The sequence below is a fragment of the Physcomitrium patens genome, chromosome 5 (assembly GCF_059467195.1).
Source record: "Physcomitrium patens ecotype Gransden chromosome 5, ASM5946719v1, whole genome shotgun sequence".
NCBI classification, from domain to species: Eukaryota; Viridiplantae; Streptophyta; class Bryopsida; order Funariales; family Funariaceae; genus Physcomitrium; species Physcomitrium patens.
Genome location: NC_143414.1, coordinates 1442864 through 1461888, shown reverse-complemented (window position 1 = coordinate 1461888; position 19025 = coordinate 1442864). Strand labels below are relative to the sequence as shown.

At 35.2% G+C, this 19025-nt stretch overlaps 2 protein-coding genes across 12 annotated transcripts; both read left to right on the top strand.

Moving 5' to 3' along the window:
• The first annotated feature begins 8060 nt into the window (after positions 1–8060).
• On the top strand, positions 8061–10355 carry LOC112282862 (transcription factor MYB1). Its single transcript, XM_024520976.2, has 3 exons — positions 8061–8199; positions 8311–8644; positions 8908–10355. Exons 2-3 carry the CDS (start codon positions 8392–8394, stop codon positions 9954–9956), a joined length of 1302 nt encoding a protein of 433 aa, XP_024376744.1. The 5' UTR covers positions 8061–8199; positions 8311–8391; the 3' UTR covers positions 9957–10355.
• Positions 10356–13557: 3202 nt separating this feature from the next.
• LOC112282915 (uncharacterized protein At2g02148) lies at positions 13558–18353 on the top strand. 11 transcript variants are annotated; one of them, XM_090250209.1, is made up of 11 exons: positions 13558–13688; positions 13767–14150; positions 14334–14457; positions 14755–15099; positions 15927–16004; positions 16211–16373; positions 16556–16679; positions 16881–16937; positions 17140–17211; positions 17493–17642; positions 17856–18353. In XM_090250209.1, the coding sequence occupies exons 2-11, from the start codon at positions 13971–13973 to the stop codon at positions 17964–17966; spliced, it is 1404 nt and encodes a 467-aa protein (XP_090106335.1). In that variant the 5' UTR covers positions 13558–13688; positions 13767–13970; the 3' UTR covers positions 17967–18353. The 11 variants fall into 11 exon arrangements, with proteins under 11 accessions (XP_090106335.1, XP_090106336.1, XP_024376855.1 ...); XM_024521087.3 differs by having other exon boundaries at positions 13577–13688; positions 13817–14150; XM_090250210.1 differs by lacking the exon at positions 15927–16004.
• Positions 18354–19025: the final 672 nt, after the last annotated feature.

The following is a 19025-nucleotide window of genomic DNA, read 5'->3' as shown; positions in this document are numbered from 1 at the left end:
ATGTAACCAATGATGATAGATGGATTGGTTTAGCAATTATATATATATATATATATATATATAATTTTATATATTTTATTTTTTAAAGAATAATTTAAAAAAATTAATATTTATGAATTCTATGTAAATAATATATATATATATATATATATATATATATATATTGCCACATTTTTTCTACTATTACATATTTGTTGTTACCTCCATAACGTTTTACACAAAAGTTACAGAAAAGTTTCTAAATGACAAGATTATTAAATAAATATATTATAGTTACATATTAATTTATAATTGTGCTATGTTTATTATAAATTATACCAGCAAAGTTTGGTAGTTCATGTGCTATATGAATTATATATATGCAACAATTAAATAAGATAAAATAAATAAATTAATTAATTAATTAATAACTTAAAATTTTAAAATTTTAAAAACATTAATTTCATGATAGAAAAGTTAAAAATTCATTGCAATTTTAAATCTTCCTTTATTTTCTTTTTTCTATTTTAAAAAAACAGTACAACCAATTCATTATTTTTGAATTGCAGTATATTTTTTTTAATGATCTAAGTTATTTTAATTAAAATCATATTTTTTTAGTCGTTTATATTTTGTAAAATAAAAATTAGTGTTCATTCAGAATTTTGAGTTTATGAATTTTTATTTAGTACTCTTGGTTTAAAAATTCTCAATAATAAGAGTAAAAGTTTATCTTTGTTTAAAAGACTTGGATATTATTGTCTTATTCTATGACAAAGTTTAATTTTTAAAAATTAGTATTCTTAGTTACTTAATACTCTAATATAGAAGAGTTATAAATAATTATATATATTTTTTATTCTATTAGTATTTGAAAATAATGCCTATTTTAACATACTTATTAATATATCTTGTCATGCTACTATTCCCAATTGCAATTATTTTAATTGATTCATAATTTATTATAAACAACATTAAATGTTATATTCTTTAGTATTCTGTCTTTATTCTAAAGAATTATATTATTTATTTACCAATATAACTAAACTTTAAATATTATTTTAAAATAATTTTATCTTCATGGTGTTATAGAAATATATATATATATATATATATATATATATTGAAAATCAGCAAGTAATTAACTTTAATACAATTAATTTTTAATATATAATAACTTGATATAATAAAAATTCTAGTTATATATATTTATAGTAAATATAGTTTAGTATTTTTTTTGAAATTATACAAACATCTGTTTTGGAGCCATTAATAAGTTTACTTCATCAATTCTTTTATATATTCTTGGTAAAACTTAGATAATTATTTGAAAGTATATATATATTTTTAAAATAAAAACCAGTAATTTTAGAAAATGATTGCTAATTTTTCTGTTTTAATTTAAGAAAACAGAAAAATATAAAAATATGAATAATTATTAGGAAGTTGTACTTAAATAGTAGTCTAAAACTTCTATTTATCAATAGTGTTTGATTTGTGGTCTTTCAATAAATTAAGGACTGTTTTGAAATATTCTTAGTGTAAAAATACTATTGTTTTTCTTTTATCACTCCTCTTAAAATTTAATTCTTGTCAATTTCCACATGAACTGATAAAATAGTTACAATTTTGGTCGATTATTTTAATTTTTATAAACGAAACAATCATCAGTGCCTAATTAATTAAACAAACTTGAATCAGTAATTACACTTGATTAACCTCTTTAAAAAGGGGTACTACAGTACCGCAATAATATTTTGGAAATAAAAAAATATATTATTTTTTAAATCCTTCACAATATATTTTCAATCCTTAGAAGAAAAAAAAATAATAATCATAAATAAATAAATGAATTGGTAAATCAAACCCCAACCATGAAATCCTCACCAAGTCACCTTGCTGGATAGAACCAAGCACACAAGGGCATCTTTACTGATGCAAAAGAAATGAACAAAATGATGGTTTACAAAGTGTTGTGATGAGCTTCTACAGCATCGACACCGGTTGTCTTCCAACCTGGTTTGCAAAAGTCGGCTTTCAGCGGCAATGCTGGGGGGACCAGCTTGATATCTAGATCAGCACATCTCGTATCCAGAATGAAGAAGGAGAGTGTAGACGCCACCCCAGTGGAATCTGGGGCCTGTTCTAAACTCCATTGCTGCTCCAAACACCATTCTTTACACTGCTTTTGTAACCCAATTGTGGTTATAATCCCAAGTTCAGAGAGCCACTCAACTAATTCAAGAGTATCACATTGTCGAAAAGAGCCAGGTGAGTCAGGTTCGTAGACCTGCGCCGTGAGGAGCTGCATTCACTAATATCCACTGGCGCAGCGTTCCTTGATCCGCCGTGCTAATCTGCATGCTCTGGGTGGGTTCACCATCTCCAGCCTTGGTCTCCATCTCTTCTTCCAGTAGCGTACTGTCGACTTGGACATGACTTTGAATGAACTGCGAATCACTCTGCTTGTGTGTGTCTACAACACATTGACGTATCATTCAGGCTCAAGTAAAGTTGAATCCACGAAACGGAAGAGCTGGATATCCAGTTGTTCCTGCTCGGAGCTTGTTGGTAGCGGGTTCTGTTGCATTGTTCGGGATCATTACTATGTGAGTCGTTTTAAAATATATGAAATAAAATAAAACTCTATGGTGCAACTTGCTCTCTGGAAATTTACTGGACATGCTGTTGCAGGCCTCTTCCTGCAGAGATTGCAGTCTCTTTTCGACTTTATTCTTTGGTGAAGAACCATTACGATACAGAATATATATATATATATATATATATAGATATATATTTTTTCTTTATCTTGTGAGAGTTCTGGTTGTTTTATATATATATATATATATATATAGACACTCACCCAAAATCAAAGATTTCTTATTAGCTAGTAAATCTGATTGTAGTTTTATTTTTATATATATATATATATATATATATATACATACAATAATTAGATTACTCAAATCAATGGTTATTATGCATTTAACTTGGGCTACATGTGCACATTTTCAAATAGTATGACATCTTTTATAATTAACCATAATTAATCATTAATTAATCATTAATTAATCCATGTATTGGAAAAAAATATATTAAATCTAACTTTAAAAGCATGTAGATTCTATACTATAAATATTTTGTGATTTACAAGGTAAATGTTTTTATCAACATTAGAATCACAAAAAAAAAAAAAAAAAAAAAAAAAAATTGTTAATCATTATGCAAATTGAAGTTTCTTCTATAGTTGGCTCTATAAGCACTATAATGATATTTTAGCAATATTTCTTAACCATAGAAAGATTAAGAAAGATACCTTGTTTTTATTTAAAACTTCCATATAAATGTGTCTAAATTGAGAGAAAGCCCATTATACTATTTCTATATTACATAAATAAAATAAAATAAAATGCAAAGGTAACAAAAAAAATCTATAAAATCTTAGTTTAATTAATAAAAATTCCATATTAAAATGATTTGATATGTTTAAAAATATATATCTAAAAGTTTGTGCAGTTTATAGGCAATATGTAATAAAAGAAGAAATTATAGAAGTGTTTGATTTTCATGTTAGATTGTAATACTAAGATCTTAATAATGTTGTTTGAGTATGTTTATATATATATGCAACTATATGTCTAATTTTTCAACATTTAGTACTAGAATTTGGTTTAGATGATTTAAAAATAATTAATTAACTAAGTAATTAAAAATAAATTTTGAAGTATAAATTTTTTATTTTTTTAGATTATTAGAATAGAAAGAAGAAGATTTTTTTGTGCAACAAAGATTGCACAAATTATTAGAAAATAATTTTATAGACAATAGAGACAAAGAATAGAGAGAGATTAGCATAAGAATAATTACTACAATTTGATTGTTTCTTGCAAATGATGTATTATATAGTATTAAAAATATGAGTTTAGCAACCTAGCTAGAATAAAATGGAAAGTTTATACATAAGAAGGTTTTTAGTAAACTTATTAAATCTAAATTAGAAAATCAATAGTTTGTGCATAAATGAGTGTATTAATTGGATAGATTGTCTTAATTCTTTTGATAATATTTCTTCTAAATCAGAAATTATTAATATCATCTTAGAAGATGAAGATAAAGCTTTATAGTTGATTACTATTTTGTTGTATGACAAAGATATAATAGAGCTAAAGGATGTTAATATAACTCTCTTATCTAACAAGATGAGAAAGAGATTCAATAGTGAAGCTTCACATCCTAAAGCACTATTGTGAGAAACCAAATAATAGATAAAAGTCTATTTTTGAATCTATAATTTATTTTAATTAATAAAAAATCAAAAGAGATTAATGAAATATTTTTGAAATAAAAAATAAAATAAAATAAATATAAAAAATTATTAATTTAAATAAGAAATATTAGTAATCTATATTTTGGAAGTAATAATTTTTGGAATGCATGGATCTTTAATTATGATTCATTCTATCTTATATATCTTTATAAAAAAAATAAAATAAATAAATAAAATCTACCTTAAATCTATATAACATTAATACAATATTAATAAGAATTTTTGTATTATATAAATTTGTATAAACTAGAATAGTTGTAAGCAAACTTATTGATAGAATTGTATTAATGTTGAAAAATATTCATTATATATTCAAAACACTGGAAAATAAAATTCTTTAAATACAATAGATTTAATTGATTGTGGATATATAGAAAAAGCCAAAGGATAAAAAAATAGAAAAAAGAAGAAAACAAAACCATAAAGGACCTTAGATGGTGATAGAGAATAAAAGATTGAAGTTGAATCCATAAACTAAATTATGAAGAAATCTTAATGCTAAAAGATAGTAATTTGTATGGGAAAAAAACACAATCATAGAAAATATTTAATATTTTTAAAATAGAAGTATAAATCTTTGCATTCTTACATACTTATTTTATAGATTTTTTGCTCTACTATATCTGAAAGTTCAGCAATAAAACTAATAATGAACCACTTCCAAAATTGCTAAAGTATCAAAGAATGTATAATTTTTTTTTATAAATTTTCTTATTTTAATATGATCATTATTTATAATTATGAATATATTTATTTTTATTTTAAGAAACCATGCAAGATAAGAATTAGTATTGGTAGACAACAATGAATGGAGAAATAGAATCTCTTCATAAGAATTAAACATAGAGTATGATATTATTATCTAAGCAAAAGAACCAATTTGTTTTAAATAAGTGTCTAAAGTTAATTTAATTAACGAGTATTTTAGTATATGTGAAATAAGATATAAGATTAGATTGATAGCAAAAAGGTATGATTAGAATAATAATAATAATTTTAGGTAAATCAATTAATTTAAAATATACAATTTTTATTATTTTACTTATTTTAAGCCATAGTTGCACAATGCAATTTAAAGTAGACATAATTATGTTGATATTTTTTACTAAAGAAAATTTGAAGAAATATTATATATATAATAAATAGTAGTCTCTAAGAGACTTGCAAATCAAATGTTTATTAGCAATCAAGAAGTCATTGAATAAATATAAAAATTTCTTTGTTAATAATTATAGCAATTTAATGTCTTAAAATGAAACAAAAATACATGTAGTGTGATCTGAGGTATTGTACGTATTTTAAACAACTATAAAATATAACCATATTAAAAAAAATTAACATTATTTGAAGATATTAATTTATTGTAGGTTTGTTTTTTAAAAAAAGTCTACTATATGTTGTGTTTTTATAATTGTTAATTGTATGGTAAAAGTCTACTTAACAATCTATTACCTTAATATAAATTATAAAAATAATATATATGATTATTCTATAGTATTTAGAACATTCTTTTTATTAAAAACATTCTCCATTGTACCTCTCTTTGTACTGTAGAAATTTAAGTACAAAAACTCATTCTTTGTATTTATAGAATTAAGATAAATATTTTGCAGTTTTAAGTTTAAGTTTATTAATGCTTCAATAAAAGTGCACAAATTTGTTTAGCCAACTAAAATACTTGTTTATTTTTTTCAATTTTTTATTTGATTTATCTACCAACTTATAACTTTACTTTAATTTATCAATATCTTATTACAGATGTCATTAAAAATAATAAACTTTTTCCAACTAATAACAATTATAGAATATATTAAAATTAAACATAGAATGTATATATATATATATACATATAATCTTTTTTTATTTATTAAATATTCTCTGATATTGCAAACAATTTTATATTCCTTTTTAATATATTTTGATATCTTTTACCAAAATAGTTTAATGAACCTTATTCATGAAATCATCTCAAAAATTAATTTTAACTCTACACCAAGTTTTTTTCTGCCTTTCACTTAAAATAAATAATTTTTGGATATTAATTCTTAAATGTTATAAATAAAAATATAATAATTCCTAAGTTATCACATAAAAAAATAAAATTTTAAATAATCAATGTAAAATCTCACTATTATAGAATTGTTAAAGTTTATTTTATTTTATTTTTTTGTTTCAATTGTGCAAAATCATTGCTATCCTGTAAGGCTACATATCAGTATTCATTCATTTAGAATAACACAGTTTAATATAGTTGTTAGAGTTACACCAACAGTTCACTGGTTTGAAACAATTATCTGAATGTTGAGACATCATTTCGTGCTGTAGCATATCATAAAATCTAATATTTTTTCTCGAATGTAAAATATTGAAAATAGCATAAATTTTTTAAATAACAATAGAAATGTGTACTGCGCTTTGCAATATCCTTCTAGTCCTAATGATGGATGAACTTGTGAGCGAAAATCATCAAAATGGAATGAAATCATTGCAACATACAATAGTGACTTAAAGTTCAAAAAATAATTTTATTATAAGATGTATCAATATAAATATTTGCTTAAAGTCCACCTTAAAGGTGCCTTCAAAGATGGTTTTAGAAATTATTGCATAAGTCATGATAAGTCTCTTCGATCAGTAAAAGATGAAAGCACTTGAAACATGTGAAAGTGATTAAATAAACAAGGCTTTGTGGTAAAATATTGATACAATTGCTACGATTACTACGGTTTGAATTGTTATTGTATCGAGTTTTGTGAAAAGCAACAGGAACAGTGCAAAAATAATGCCATTCTGTGGGTTTTTCTTTATTCATTTATTTTTGGTAAACACTAAAGCTCAAGCGCGGAGGTATGACAAGAAAGAGTTTAAAAAATCGCGTCATTTCTTTGAGTGATGGCAATTTTTAGGGTTAGGGTTTCATGAAAATGCATGGAGTGTTCAGAAAATCCAAGCTCCCTCCACCCAACTTCATGATCAATGCCTCAAAACCTGGACCATTCCAGAATCGGAAAAGGATTCTGGCTAGATTATGCGAGAGGAGTGAAAGATTGAGTGGTATTGCCGTGGTAAGATCGAGAAAGGCGATGGCGATAGCGGGGGTGCGGGTCGCAGCGACGTCGCTGCTTCCGAGACGAAGGCCCGTCGTCGTCGTCGTGTTTGCGATGGATGAAGGGGTGTTGGTCGCCGAGGTGGAGATCGTCGCGCAAGGGGGTGGTTGGACTTTCAGGTGGCAACATCGATGCATCCCCAACGGAGGACTCCACAGACACAAAAAACGACAGATAAGATGACTCAGCGGTGCTAGAGGCAGTAGAATTTCGTAACGCTAGCGACACAGAGAGTACGAGAGGGAGCGAGAGGTTAGCTTAATTTAAACCCAGACCTGTCCTGGCTCCCTGACCCCTTCCATCCCGGGCCTGGAACCCAACCAGCTACCCCCCCCCCCCCCCCCCCCGGGTTGGTCACACTCGTGCAGCGCAGTGCCCTCTCTCTCTGTCTCTCTTTCTCCTCTCCTCCCCCACCGTCTCGCAACGGGTTTCCCCTTGCGAACTCTTTTTGCGTCCCCATCGCCATTGTTCGCCTTCCCCACCTCTCAAATTGTCACCTTTCCGCTTCGCCTCCCCGCAATAGCCCGGCCCAACTCTCGGTTTTGGAGCTTCGGGCGTGTGCTCCTGGAGGTTTCCAAGAGTGTTCGTGTTTGGAGGTCATCGGTGTCGGAGGGTCTGTCAATGATGCAGGTTCTTCGCCCCGTGTTGGACGAATGCATATTACGTCGTCAAGATCGGCTGGGGTGATTTTTGTCCTGAAGCTGTTGGCATTCCCTGTTTTTTCAGCACTTCGTGTTTTGAGGGTGACCATTTCTTGCCCGAGACGACTGATTTAGCAATCCCAAGGTAGAGTGATTTGTCATTTTCTGGTTTTGATGGAGTTTAGTTAAGAGGTGAGCAATGCTCTTAAGCCGGCCTGGTGTATTGAAAGAGGGGGGACTGTTGTGGCGATGGCAGAGAGGGTGATTGTTGGTCGAGAGCAACGGGGATGAGAAGGTAGGAGTGCAGCTGAGGGGGTAGAAAGGTGGTGAAGGGATCATGGATGTCTCGCCGGAAGTCTCCGGTGGTGGCACGCGCCTGAAAGGAGCCGCAGGCGGGGCGGGTACCGACGACCGCATCAAGGGACCGTGGTCGCCTGAGGAAGACGTTGTGCTGAACCGGCTCGTGGAGAAATTCGGAGCGAGGAACTGGAGTCTGATTGCGCGTGGCATCCCTGGCCGGTCCGGGAAGTCGTGCCGTCTGCGCTGGTGCAACCAGCTTAATCCTGGCGTCAAGCGCAAACCCTTCACAGGTGCAATTTCTTTTCGTTGTCGCTACTGGTCTCCTTTCATCATACCCGATGTCATTCTTCCTCTGCAACCCCTCACCAGATTGTATTGAGGTCGAATTCTTTAGTGTTGGTAATCCTTAGTAATCTTCACATGGTGTCACTGATGTGTTGGAAATTGTATCGTACAATGTCTAGAACGTTGCAGAGCATACGGTGTAAATGACGGTAAACTTGCTAGTATGTGTAAAGATGTGAGTTTGATTTCATTTTTGAATTGATAACAGAGGAGGAAGATCGTGCAATAGTGGCAGCGCATGCGATTCACGGCAACAAATGGGCATCCATAGCTCGGATGTTGCCCGGCCGGACAGACAACGCTATCAAAAATCATTGGAACTCGACGCTTCGGCGGAAGCACATGGGTGACGACCGGGGTCGCAAGGAGGGCTCGTCGGATGGGTCGGAAAAGGGGAAAGAGGACGGCAGCGACACGGAGCGCACTCCTCCAGGCCGCGACAACGACAACGATATGGGTGACGACTCAGGCCGCGACTATGACGGTGATGATTTCGCAGTTTCCTCTGACACCCCACATTCGTGGCCGCCACATACTTCGGAGAAGACGGTAGCCGGGGAGATCATCATGGACGGTAGATCGCACCTCCGTTCTAATCAGTTGGAACGAGATAGCCAGCATGATGTGCCGGCTTCAGCTTCTGCCAAATCGCCGGAGGGTAAACCCATCCGGCCCGTACCTCGCCCGAGCGCTTTCTCCTGGTACAGGAAAGTGGGGGCGAATATGAGTTTTGTAGAGCCTGGCTCTCCATCTGTCTCTCTGTCCTCGCATGGCGACGGTGGCGCTTTGAACCCCACCACTGTCTCGTCCTTCATGCCTCCGTTCTGGAACTGGAGCATGCCTGAGGCCCCAAGCAATTGCGGTCGCGGGTGTTGCCCACCTCAACCCAGTGGGCGGCCGGCTGAAACGTCGATTTCCCCGAAAGGTCCCTTGATGGGACCAGACTATGTGGAGTTCGGCGAGGATGGATTTGCCGCGGTCGCACCAACGGTAGCAACAATGCAGGCCAATTTTGCTACATTGAACTATACTAGCGCCACATCGCAGCTCCTCTCGTCAGCGATCCATGCTGCTGTGGCTGAGATTGTGGTGCCAATGCTGCAAGGGCAGGTAAAGCAAGTCACAGAGAGCTTCTTGGCTGTGGAGAAAGATTGCAGGTCGAGCTCACGGTTGGACATGGGGCTGATGCGGGAGATCGTTGCGCAAGAAATCTCCCGTTACACCAGCATGCGAGTACCAGAACCAAGTTCGAAGTAAGGTAGTCATCTGTGCAGGTTTTGTATCTTGTATGTACATCCCACTCGCAGTGCGTCAGCTGAATTAACAGTCATAACTTTTTGACGTGAGAGGTAAATCATGTATAGAGGAATGAAAAAAGCCGTAATTAATTTATGTCCGAGACTCTGGTAACATTGGAAAGGAGGCTGTGAAACAAGCACATCGTGCGATCTGCAATGGCACGGGGTTCTATGCTGATATTTCCTATTGGAACATGAACACAGTGGAATCCTTGAGCGGCATTTCGTTTGCATCTGGTAGCTACGAGTACATTGAATCTGCAAAGTGCATTTCTTCAATTGTACAAATGGATTGACTTGAGCTAGTTGGTTTGTCACGCCGATTCTGCTATTCTCAATAAACTCAATATTAAGTGCATGCTTTTCATTGTGCCTGTACAGCTGGTTAAGCTCATATTTTTCAGATAGTGTCCACTAGGCAGGTTAAGTGGATAATTTGTAGTGGCTACAAAGTAAGTTAAGTGGATAATTTTTAGTGGGTGTAATGCAAGTGAGGTGGACATTGTTCATGGTGTCTGTAAGGCAGTGCTCAGATGATGCGATGGGTGCATATCGGAGCAGTGGGTGTGTGGGACCCCTACACATTCAACAGCCATATGCTGCATTGATTCATATCAAGACAATTAGACATACAAAATGGAGTATGTACTCTAAAGTAATTGATTTTTGGAAAAATATATTTCCATTGAAATGTTTTTATGACAACAATTTTTAGTAATACATAATATAACAATTTCATTTGAACTAAGCTTTTCAAGGTATTGTAATTGTGCAAAAAACTTAGTGTTATTTCATTCAAAAATAAATATGGAATTCATTTTTTATTAAACTCAATATGTGTAATTCATCAATGATTTTATAATTATGGAACTTGGGTGTTTTCATAATTCTAATTTCAAATTGATATTCTTTTTTAGAATAAGAGTAAGAAATTTTAGAATGTTGTACGAAATATTTTGATAGTTAGGCATAATTTGTGATGACATGAAAATTTTGACTATGTAATTATTCAAACATATGTTGGTATATTGGTGTAAATATATTATTTTAATAAAATACATGTAATCTTTATTAAAACCACCGAATCCAATCACTACACATCAACGAATCCAACATTACATATTCATTCACATTTAAATTTAGGTTTTATTTGAAATAACTTTTTTTTTACAATAAAAATAATCTATACATATTAATATATTTTTAACTTCTAAATCAATCCTACACTTGCACATGATCATTCATTTGTTGGTTGTAAATGCATAATTGATTCCATTTTAGTTTAGTACTTTTGTGTATTGATTAAAAATATATATGTATTTAAACTTTGCAAATAATGTGACATAAATTGTAATAATGCAGATACTATTGATTCTACAATAATATATATTTGTTTTGTAAAAACTAACATAATTATGTTTGTTATAGTTTCTTTTCTTTTTTTCCTTCTGAAAAGTAAAAGTTATCATATACTTTTATACCATCTTTTTTAAAGTCATTGTATATGTGAAAATTTATATCTGCTTATTTTAAAATTTAACCAACTTTAAATTAAGTAGTGCCCAATATTTTATATAGAATCAAATATACTCTTACATATATATAATTTGAGATTTAATAATAGTAATAATTTTGTTATAAATATTTTAAATAAATCTTCTACAGATTAATACAATATTTTGCTCAAAGTACTTATGCATAGTTAAGACATGTTGTGCAAAGACTAGGACTAAAATTTGTCATGCACATGTGAGAATTGTTTTTGATAAAATAAAAAGTTAAAACTTTTAATTATCTCAATAAATTTTTGTTTACAATATTTTTTTTTTTTAAAAAAAGAGTAAGATCAATGATAATTTATCAATGTTAATTTGTCAATTAATATATACTTAATATTACAAAAATAAATATAAAATTGAATAATAAGTTATTTAATGAAAATAATCAATAAAAATTAATAACCCTAATTTAATCTTCAGTAAGACAAAGAAGATATTTTCCATTATATCTATTATATAAGACAACTTGGGTAGAACACAAAGAGACAAAGCAGCCTTTTGATTGCCCTTGAAGAAGACAATGTGGGAAGTGCATAGAGCGTGGAAACTAGGGAGCAAGAGAACTAAGGAACCATATAATAAAGAAACTAGGGAATATAGGAATTAGAGAACATAGAAACATGAGAAATTGAAAAAGAGGGAATATGGGAACAAAGAAACATGGATAAACAAGAAAATAGATGGATGTGCCAAAGAGATTGCAGTGTCCAATAGCATGGGTTTCCACTTGTGTGTATACATATAAATTTGAATGAGTTTATTGTTGAGAAATGTATTATAAAAAAAAACCAATCTATTTTCCTTGCATGGACATTATTTTAAAGTGCAACTTGAAGAGTATTTAATGTAGTAATTTTTTAAAATACATGTTAATTTCATAGGCTATCATTCAAAGAAACAAATAATTTATAAAATAATTCTAATCAAAAGACGATTTTAAAAAGAGAATTCAGACCTTCAAATTTTAAAATATATGCATCAATTTTTAACCTAGTTTTATAAAAAGTTCATTAGATAGGGTTAAATTATCATTTTATCATGAATTAGTCATTTGCATAAATAAATTAGTTATTTCTGTATAAATAAAAACTCCAACTATCTCCATTCCTTATAAATGAGTTAAAAGGCTGGATCATTTAAATTAATCACATTTTCAATGTAATTTAAATTAATTTTACTTTTGTACAGTTAATAAACTTATCAAAGTCTACTTTCTTCTATATTCTATCTTGGTACAGTATTATTATATATATATATATATATATACTTTTCCCTAAACATTCAGATTTCAACTTGGAGAAACATAGGTTTACAAGTTTTTAAGTTCCACATTTCTTTATGTTACAAAACTTGAAGAAAAAAAAAAAAGAATAATGTGGTCTTAAAAGTTGATTTCAAAACATGCAATTGTAAAGACTTCTTTTTTAAACAAAAAATATATTTCAATATACCCATAGTTTATTGTTGCTTAATATAATTGGAGAAAGAGTAGGCTACACCAAGTAATTACCATTTACATCAAAAATAAATTGATGTGGTCTCTTAAAAATCTCTGAAATTACTGACCACATCTATGACATTTAGTATATTTATATATATATATATATATATATACTAAATGTCATAGATATATATATATAAATATACATAAATGTCATATATATATATATATATATCTGTTTTATTGCACAAAATATGAACTTTTCTAAGAGAGAAAAAAAATTATCCACATTTTTCTAGGATCTGAGACCAAATTTGCACTTGTGTAAACTGGTGTGATTTGTTTCATAAAAAATATATATATTGTTGAGCAAAATTCAAACATGAAAAAATCCCGTGCTTTAAGCCTCATGGTTGTGAAGCACCACGGTTACAATACAATATACATCCATCTCACAAGATGAGGACTGGGGGAGGAACGGATGAGAAACTGATATGCCCAGTCGAACTGGGTTCTCACCGGGTATCTACCGAACACTGCCAAACGAGTGTGGTGTTGACGAGTTCGTTATGGTCTTTCACCAGGTTCGAAGTGTAAGGCGCGACATCGCTCGCTCGCTTGCACGCTCGTTGCGCGTCTAAATTATTCTGCGGACGTAGCCCTGCGTTGTCGCTATTGGCTGCCGATATCGGTAAGTGCAGCAGCTCTGGGCTGTTTTTTCCAGGTTGATTAAACATCCAAGCTAGGTTCCTGACTGTTTGAATTTCAGCATTCTTCGGGGCGGAGATTTTGAATTGCGATTCTCTCTTGGAGACACAGAGAAATATGAACTCGAGCAGATTTCGTGTTTGGTTTGACGAGGAAAGCTGTGGGGAAACACAATGCTGAGTAGAGTGATGATTCGGGAGATCCATCTACCGAGTACTGGTGTTTGACGTTGTTATGTAGCTAACGGCGAGAAACCCTAGAAAAGATGAAGTTGGGCCCTCAGGGTCACTATAACTTGAACGGGGACACTACAGTGGGGAACGCGCTTCACGACCTGAACACGATTGATTCCAGGAACCCTGAGATTGATGGGATAACAGACACGGACAGGGATGCACCTACTGGTGATGAACTGGACAACGACGATGATTCTACGTCGAACGGGGTACGTTGCTTCTCAAATCTTCGTAGATTTTCGGAGTTGATATCAAAATCATGCAGGGTGCACACCACTCATGTGTATGCATCTATAAGACTGGTGTCTTTACTGTCTGCATTTTTCAGTCGCTAAGAGCTGCTGCAGTACGAAGTCAGAATTCGGTAATTTTATTGTTAAGGTGAACTACAGGACTGTGGACCACAGAACTATGGAAACCTTCCGCTGCAAAGAGTGGACGGGCATAATCATGATAACTCCATCACCATGGATAATGGTGAATCTCGTACACCTTATGGTGTGCTGACATCGAATGGTATTCTCGTCTCGTCCTCATCTTATGCAATGCTGCATGTCTCAGTCTGCATGATGCTCATAATCTAATTTGGATTGCATAAGTTGAAATGTGAAATGATAGGTTAGGCGCAATAAACTGTTCATTTTGACTTTTATATCGTAAGTTATGTTAGCGATTCTTCTGACAGCGAGATTACATATTAATCCAATGAAATGAATCAACTCTCCATTTATTGCTCACGCAACATGTGGCTTATTACATTTTGGGTTTAGTATCTCTATTCAATGCATTAACACGTTTAGTTCCTATGAGCAGACGTCCTTCCCATCGAATCAACAAGAGCTTTCTTCTTGCAGCTGATTATTGACTCCTTCATAAGGTGTCATGTTATTCCGGCCGCGGAGGCACCTGAAGGAAACTCTTACAGCCCGAACGGAAAGGATAAGTCAAAGAAGCGAAAATCGAGGGATGTTCAATACGAAGGAGACCCTCGGTACTTGTTGCCTTTGACCTTTGTTGCCAATCTGTACGAAACTTTAATTCGGGAAATAAACCAGCGATTGGCAACCGTTGACGGTCTTCAGGAGAAGAGTTTTGGAGTGGCTCTCGAAGCCGCTGGTGGACTATACAGAAGACTCGTGAAGAAGTTTCCCAAATCAGGTATGCCCTCAGCCGCACAGCTATATGCGCTTTATGTATTTTGCTGCTGCTCTCTTATCAATTTGCCTTAGATCATCTGACCCATTCAGTCAAAATTTTGGAAAATTGTTGAATTTATATGCGAGAATGCATGAATCTTGTTGGATAAGAATTCTAGTTGAATGTTAAAGGTGCTTTTTGCCAGTCTAGTTCTAAGTCGTCGTAGCTAAGGCGTTTTGGGTGGCAACCATTGGAATCCTCGGTAAATTTTTGCTTAGCGTCGAATCCACTGCTTTACCATTTGCACTTTTTCTTCCCGTCTACATTCTTGAGATTTATTGGCAGTTAAAGGAGAGGCCCTGTATCATGTCTATTATCCGCTATAACTAGCAGACATTGCTTGGATTTCTACTATTTGAACCGTCGCCGCTGCTCCTTCCCTGATTCCAAACCACCTCACCCGAACCTGGGTGGGCCGTCAACACTTTCTCACTAAGGTTTCTGTTTCTTCGGTTGCTTGAGACAAGCAACTTGCAAAATGTTTTGGTAGCGCAAGGTTCTCTTAGATCTCACTTAGAGTCTTTTATCGCCTTCCGAAGAGCCGATAGAAACCTCAGGAATGTAACATTTTTGTGCAGAGCCAGCACTATAAATCAGAACCACATCCGGAGGTCGTGTTAGCGTACTCATATTCCTCGCCGACATAGGGGGCGCGTAAACGCGGATAGTTGGATACTTTAGTGTAGCACCCTGATAGCTTGAAGGTGGCTCTATATTCACGAATCGCTAGCTGCATCATCCCTCCTTGATTTGATGCCTTTTCTCTAATTTGACCCTGTATGATACAGAGTCCGAGGAGTCAATGCATGCATCGAACTGCTTCCCTACATCCCCAAATACATGTAGAGTTGGAAATGGTGCCGTCGGTATGATTTTCCACTCTACTGTTTGCTTAGCCGTAGACTTGTTGACATCACCCCAGGCCTCTAACTCAGTCGCTCGTGTGCTGGTTGATAACCTTGACTTTTTGGACTTGACGTTGCAGGGTGGGTAGTTAACGTCCAGAATTCCACTCTAAATAAGATCTAGTAATCTGAGCAAGCTACTGATGTCTTCTTCGGTATGGTTGTAGGAGCGACGATGACTTTTAAGAGGCGTGAGGTGGCATCCGCATTAGAAGCCCGCATAAAGTTTCCTCAACTAGTTACTGGCGAGGAGAAGCGCGTGCGTTTTGTTGTAGTGCATGGCTTGGAGTTGGTGGAGAGACCTAACTTATCCCCAGAGGATGCGGAATGGTGAGCGTTACTTATGCAACAGCGTACTTCTGTGTGAGATGCCCTGGACTGTACACGTTCGGGGTTCCTGTCCGTTGTGTGCGACGCATCACAACTGTCGTTGAACGTGCACATGTCCACGGTGATGAGGAGTCTGTGTTCCAGTAGATTGAACTGAATGCTTGGAAGTGGCACGGCTGCAGGTTCAAGAGACTGACCGGAAGACACGAAGCACAGATTTACGAGTCGGACTATAAGTTTTTCGCAGCCAGGGTGAAGCACCGTCGCGCCCCTCAACACAGTTTGGCGTCGATGGTAATGCTACAGGTAGTTGGGGTTGATGCGAGTCTGAGAGGCCTGTGCAATGTGTTGTAGGGTAGTGTTTTGTTGCAAGCGATGCCAGGATGTGCGAGGTATGACGGATGTGGTAGGTGTTGTTGGGATGGAGGAGTGTGTGCATGGTTTTTTTTGTTTTGGAGGGAGAGTGTTGTATCCTTACACAGAGTCGGTGGTGGATGTGTCGTGCAGCCTTATGCAGGTAGTGAGGCTGCGACGAGTTTGTCGCCTCCCATCCTGCGTCAGCAGGTAACAGCAGCCAACTGACCCTGAGGCAGGTAGTATTGATGCGGCAGTGTGAGGGTGGATAATGGGAGTTGCGAGAAGGACATGGGATGTGGTTTTGAAGGTGTTTGGAGCGGAGTTGATGAGCATATAGAATGAATGTTGGAGGAAAAGTGGGCGGGGTAGAATTGGAGTTGTTGGTGAAGGTTGTGTGATGTTGTGGCAGGGATTCGAAAGCCATGGGATGGAGTGTCAGGGTTATCCGGGTAGGGATCCTGGGGGCTTACCGGCGCACGTGGTGAGTGGTAGGACTAAGGATGACGGGTTGGAGTTGGGGTGTGATGGATGCGTGCGGTATTTGCATTCGTGATTGATGGAGGAGTCTTTGCGGGGCAGTCTGGAAGGTGAAACAGCAGTAGCGTGGCGTGGCGTGGCGTGGTTGGTGATGTAGCAACGTTGAGTGACGTGGAAGCACGCTGGGAATGAGTGGGCGTGGGTGGTAGTGAAGTGCTGTGGTTGGTTTGTTCAGAAGGTGAAGAGCATGATACTGAGCAGGTGTGACTGTGGGCATTTGAACAGCTTCAGCACCAACATCAGCTGCATCATCATCAGCAGCATCAACACTCTGCACATGTTCAGTACCAACAGCATTCACAGCCGACGGGGCATACGCCTCCGCATGTGGCACGTGATATGGATGCATCAGGAATGCACGTAGCAGTCGTTCAGGTGGGTTTGGAGCGTTCACGATTGCGACGGAGTGGAACCAATGTTAAGGATGTGTTTCGTGTTCTGTTTTCGTCATTACCGAGTGAGCTGGATGGTTTGGTATTGTGTTCCATGCCGTAGTTGGTTGACAGCTCTGTTAGGATGAGGAAGAGGAGGTGGATAGTGTGATGACGGTTGCGGAAGCTACGTCCTGATACATTTGCCATGGTTCAGCATCAGCCGACAGGTCCTTCCAAGTATTGCGACGAGTGCGGGTCGGCGTACGTGCGGGAGACATCGAAGTTTTGTTCAGAGTGTGGTACGAAGCGGGCTGGTGTGATGTAGGAGAAGTGGATATTTAGAGGAGATGAGGTAGGATCCCATGAAACCGGTGGCGTTCTCGGAGTGTGATATCGGGACATAAAAAGATTTGTACAGTGCATTGTAGTCAGTGGGTGCCAGCACACTGATCCGGCAGTTTTGGAGACTAATTGGTCATGTACCGAGTTGAGACTCGACTCCCTGGCGTTGTACACCGCGAGAAGTTTCAGAGGGTTATGGTTCACCGTGCTGAATTGTGCACGGAAGACACGGGACTGGTGTCCGACAAGTTAATGAAGTTGGTAGCCGCAGATAGGAGTAGTCATCTCTTCACATGTAGGACGGATTGGAACATGTATTATAAGGTATGCTCATTTGTTTGGGCATTTCAATTTACTGTTATACGCAGGAGCCAGTCAGAGCAGGAGTATTATGCACTTTGTGACTTCCCTACGCATGCATTTGTACATTGTACCGGTGTGCTTAGATGTGCAGTGTGTTGCGGAAGTAAGCATTACGTGATCACGGGAACAGATTTTTGTTGTGCTACCAATCTGGTCTATTATTGTTGTGCTCAATAGACAAACCTTTGTTGGCATGTTGTCCACAATTGGAATGATTCCTCCAGCTGATTGTTTAAGAGAAACTTTTAGCAAGATTCAATACAAGAGCGGGCATTACAGGAGAAGAATGTATCTAAGAATGAATTTTTCGAAGGATATATATATATATATATATATGGTTAGGGGAGGAAATAGGTTGTCTCAAAGCAATCTTTTGACCTTTCTTGTTTGACCTTGCTTGCTTGTTTGTTTGTTTGTTTGTTTGTTATTTATTTATTTATTTTTTTGACATGAGTAGAGTCAGAGTTTCATTACAAAGCATCTATGTTGTGTGGCCCTTGCATGGGTTGCTTATGGATTTTCAATTGTGGGTGTTGCAAATAGAAAATATGCATCATAAGATTTGATTTTAGAGTGTAAACATAGTTCAATTCAGTGATTGTACCAACCTTCACATATGTCATCCACTTATGGTCTCTGACAATCATAACAGTTTGTAATGATATTGGATAAATTCTTT

Excerpts from the sequence above, each read along its gene's own strand:
- LOC112282862 (XM_024520976.2), top strand. The coding sequence starts at position 8,392 with ATGGATGTCTCGCCGGAAGTCTCCGGTGGTGGCACGCGCCTGAAAGGA. Across the intron at positions 8,645-8,907 it reads CAAGCGCAAACCCTTCACAG|AGGAGGAAGATCGTGCAATA; the intron begins GTGCAATTTCTT and ends AATTGATAACAG.
- LOC112282915 (XM_090250209.1), top strand. The coding sequence starts at position 13,971 with ATGAAGTTGGGCCCTCAGGGTCACTATAACTTGAACGGGGACACTACA. Across the intron at positions 14,151-14,333 it reads ATGATTCTACGTCGAACGGG|GACTGTGGACCACAGAACTA; the intron begins GTACGTTGCTTC and ends GGTGAACTACAG. Across the intron at positions 15,100-15,926 it reads GAAGAAGTTTCCCAAATCAG|AGTCCGAGGAGTCAATGCAT; the intron begins GTATGCCCTCAG and ends TGTATGATACAG.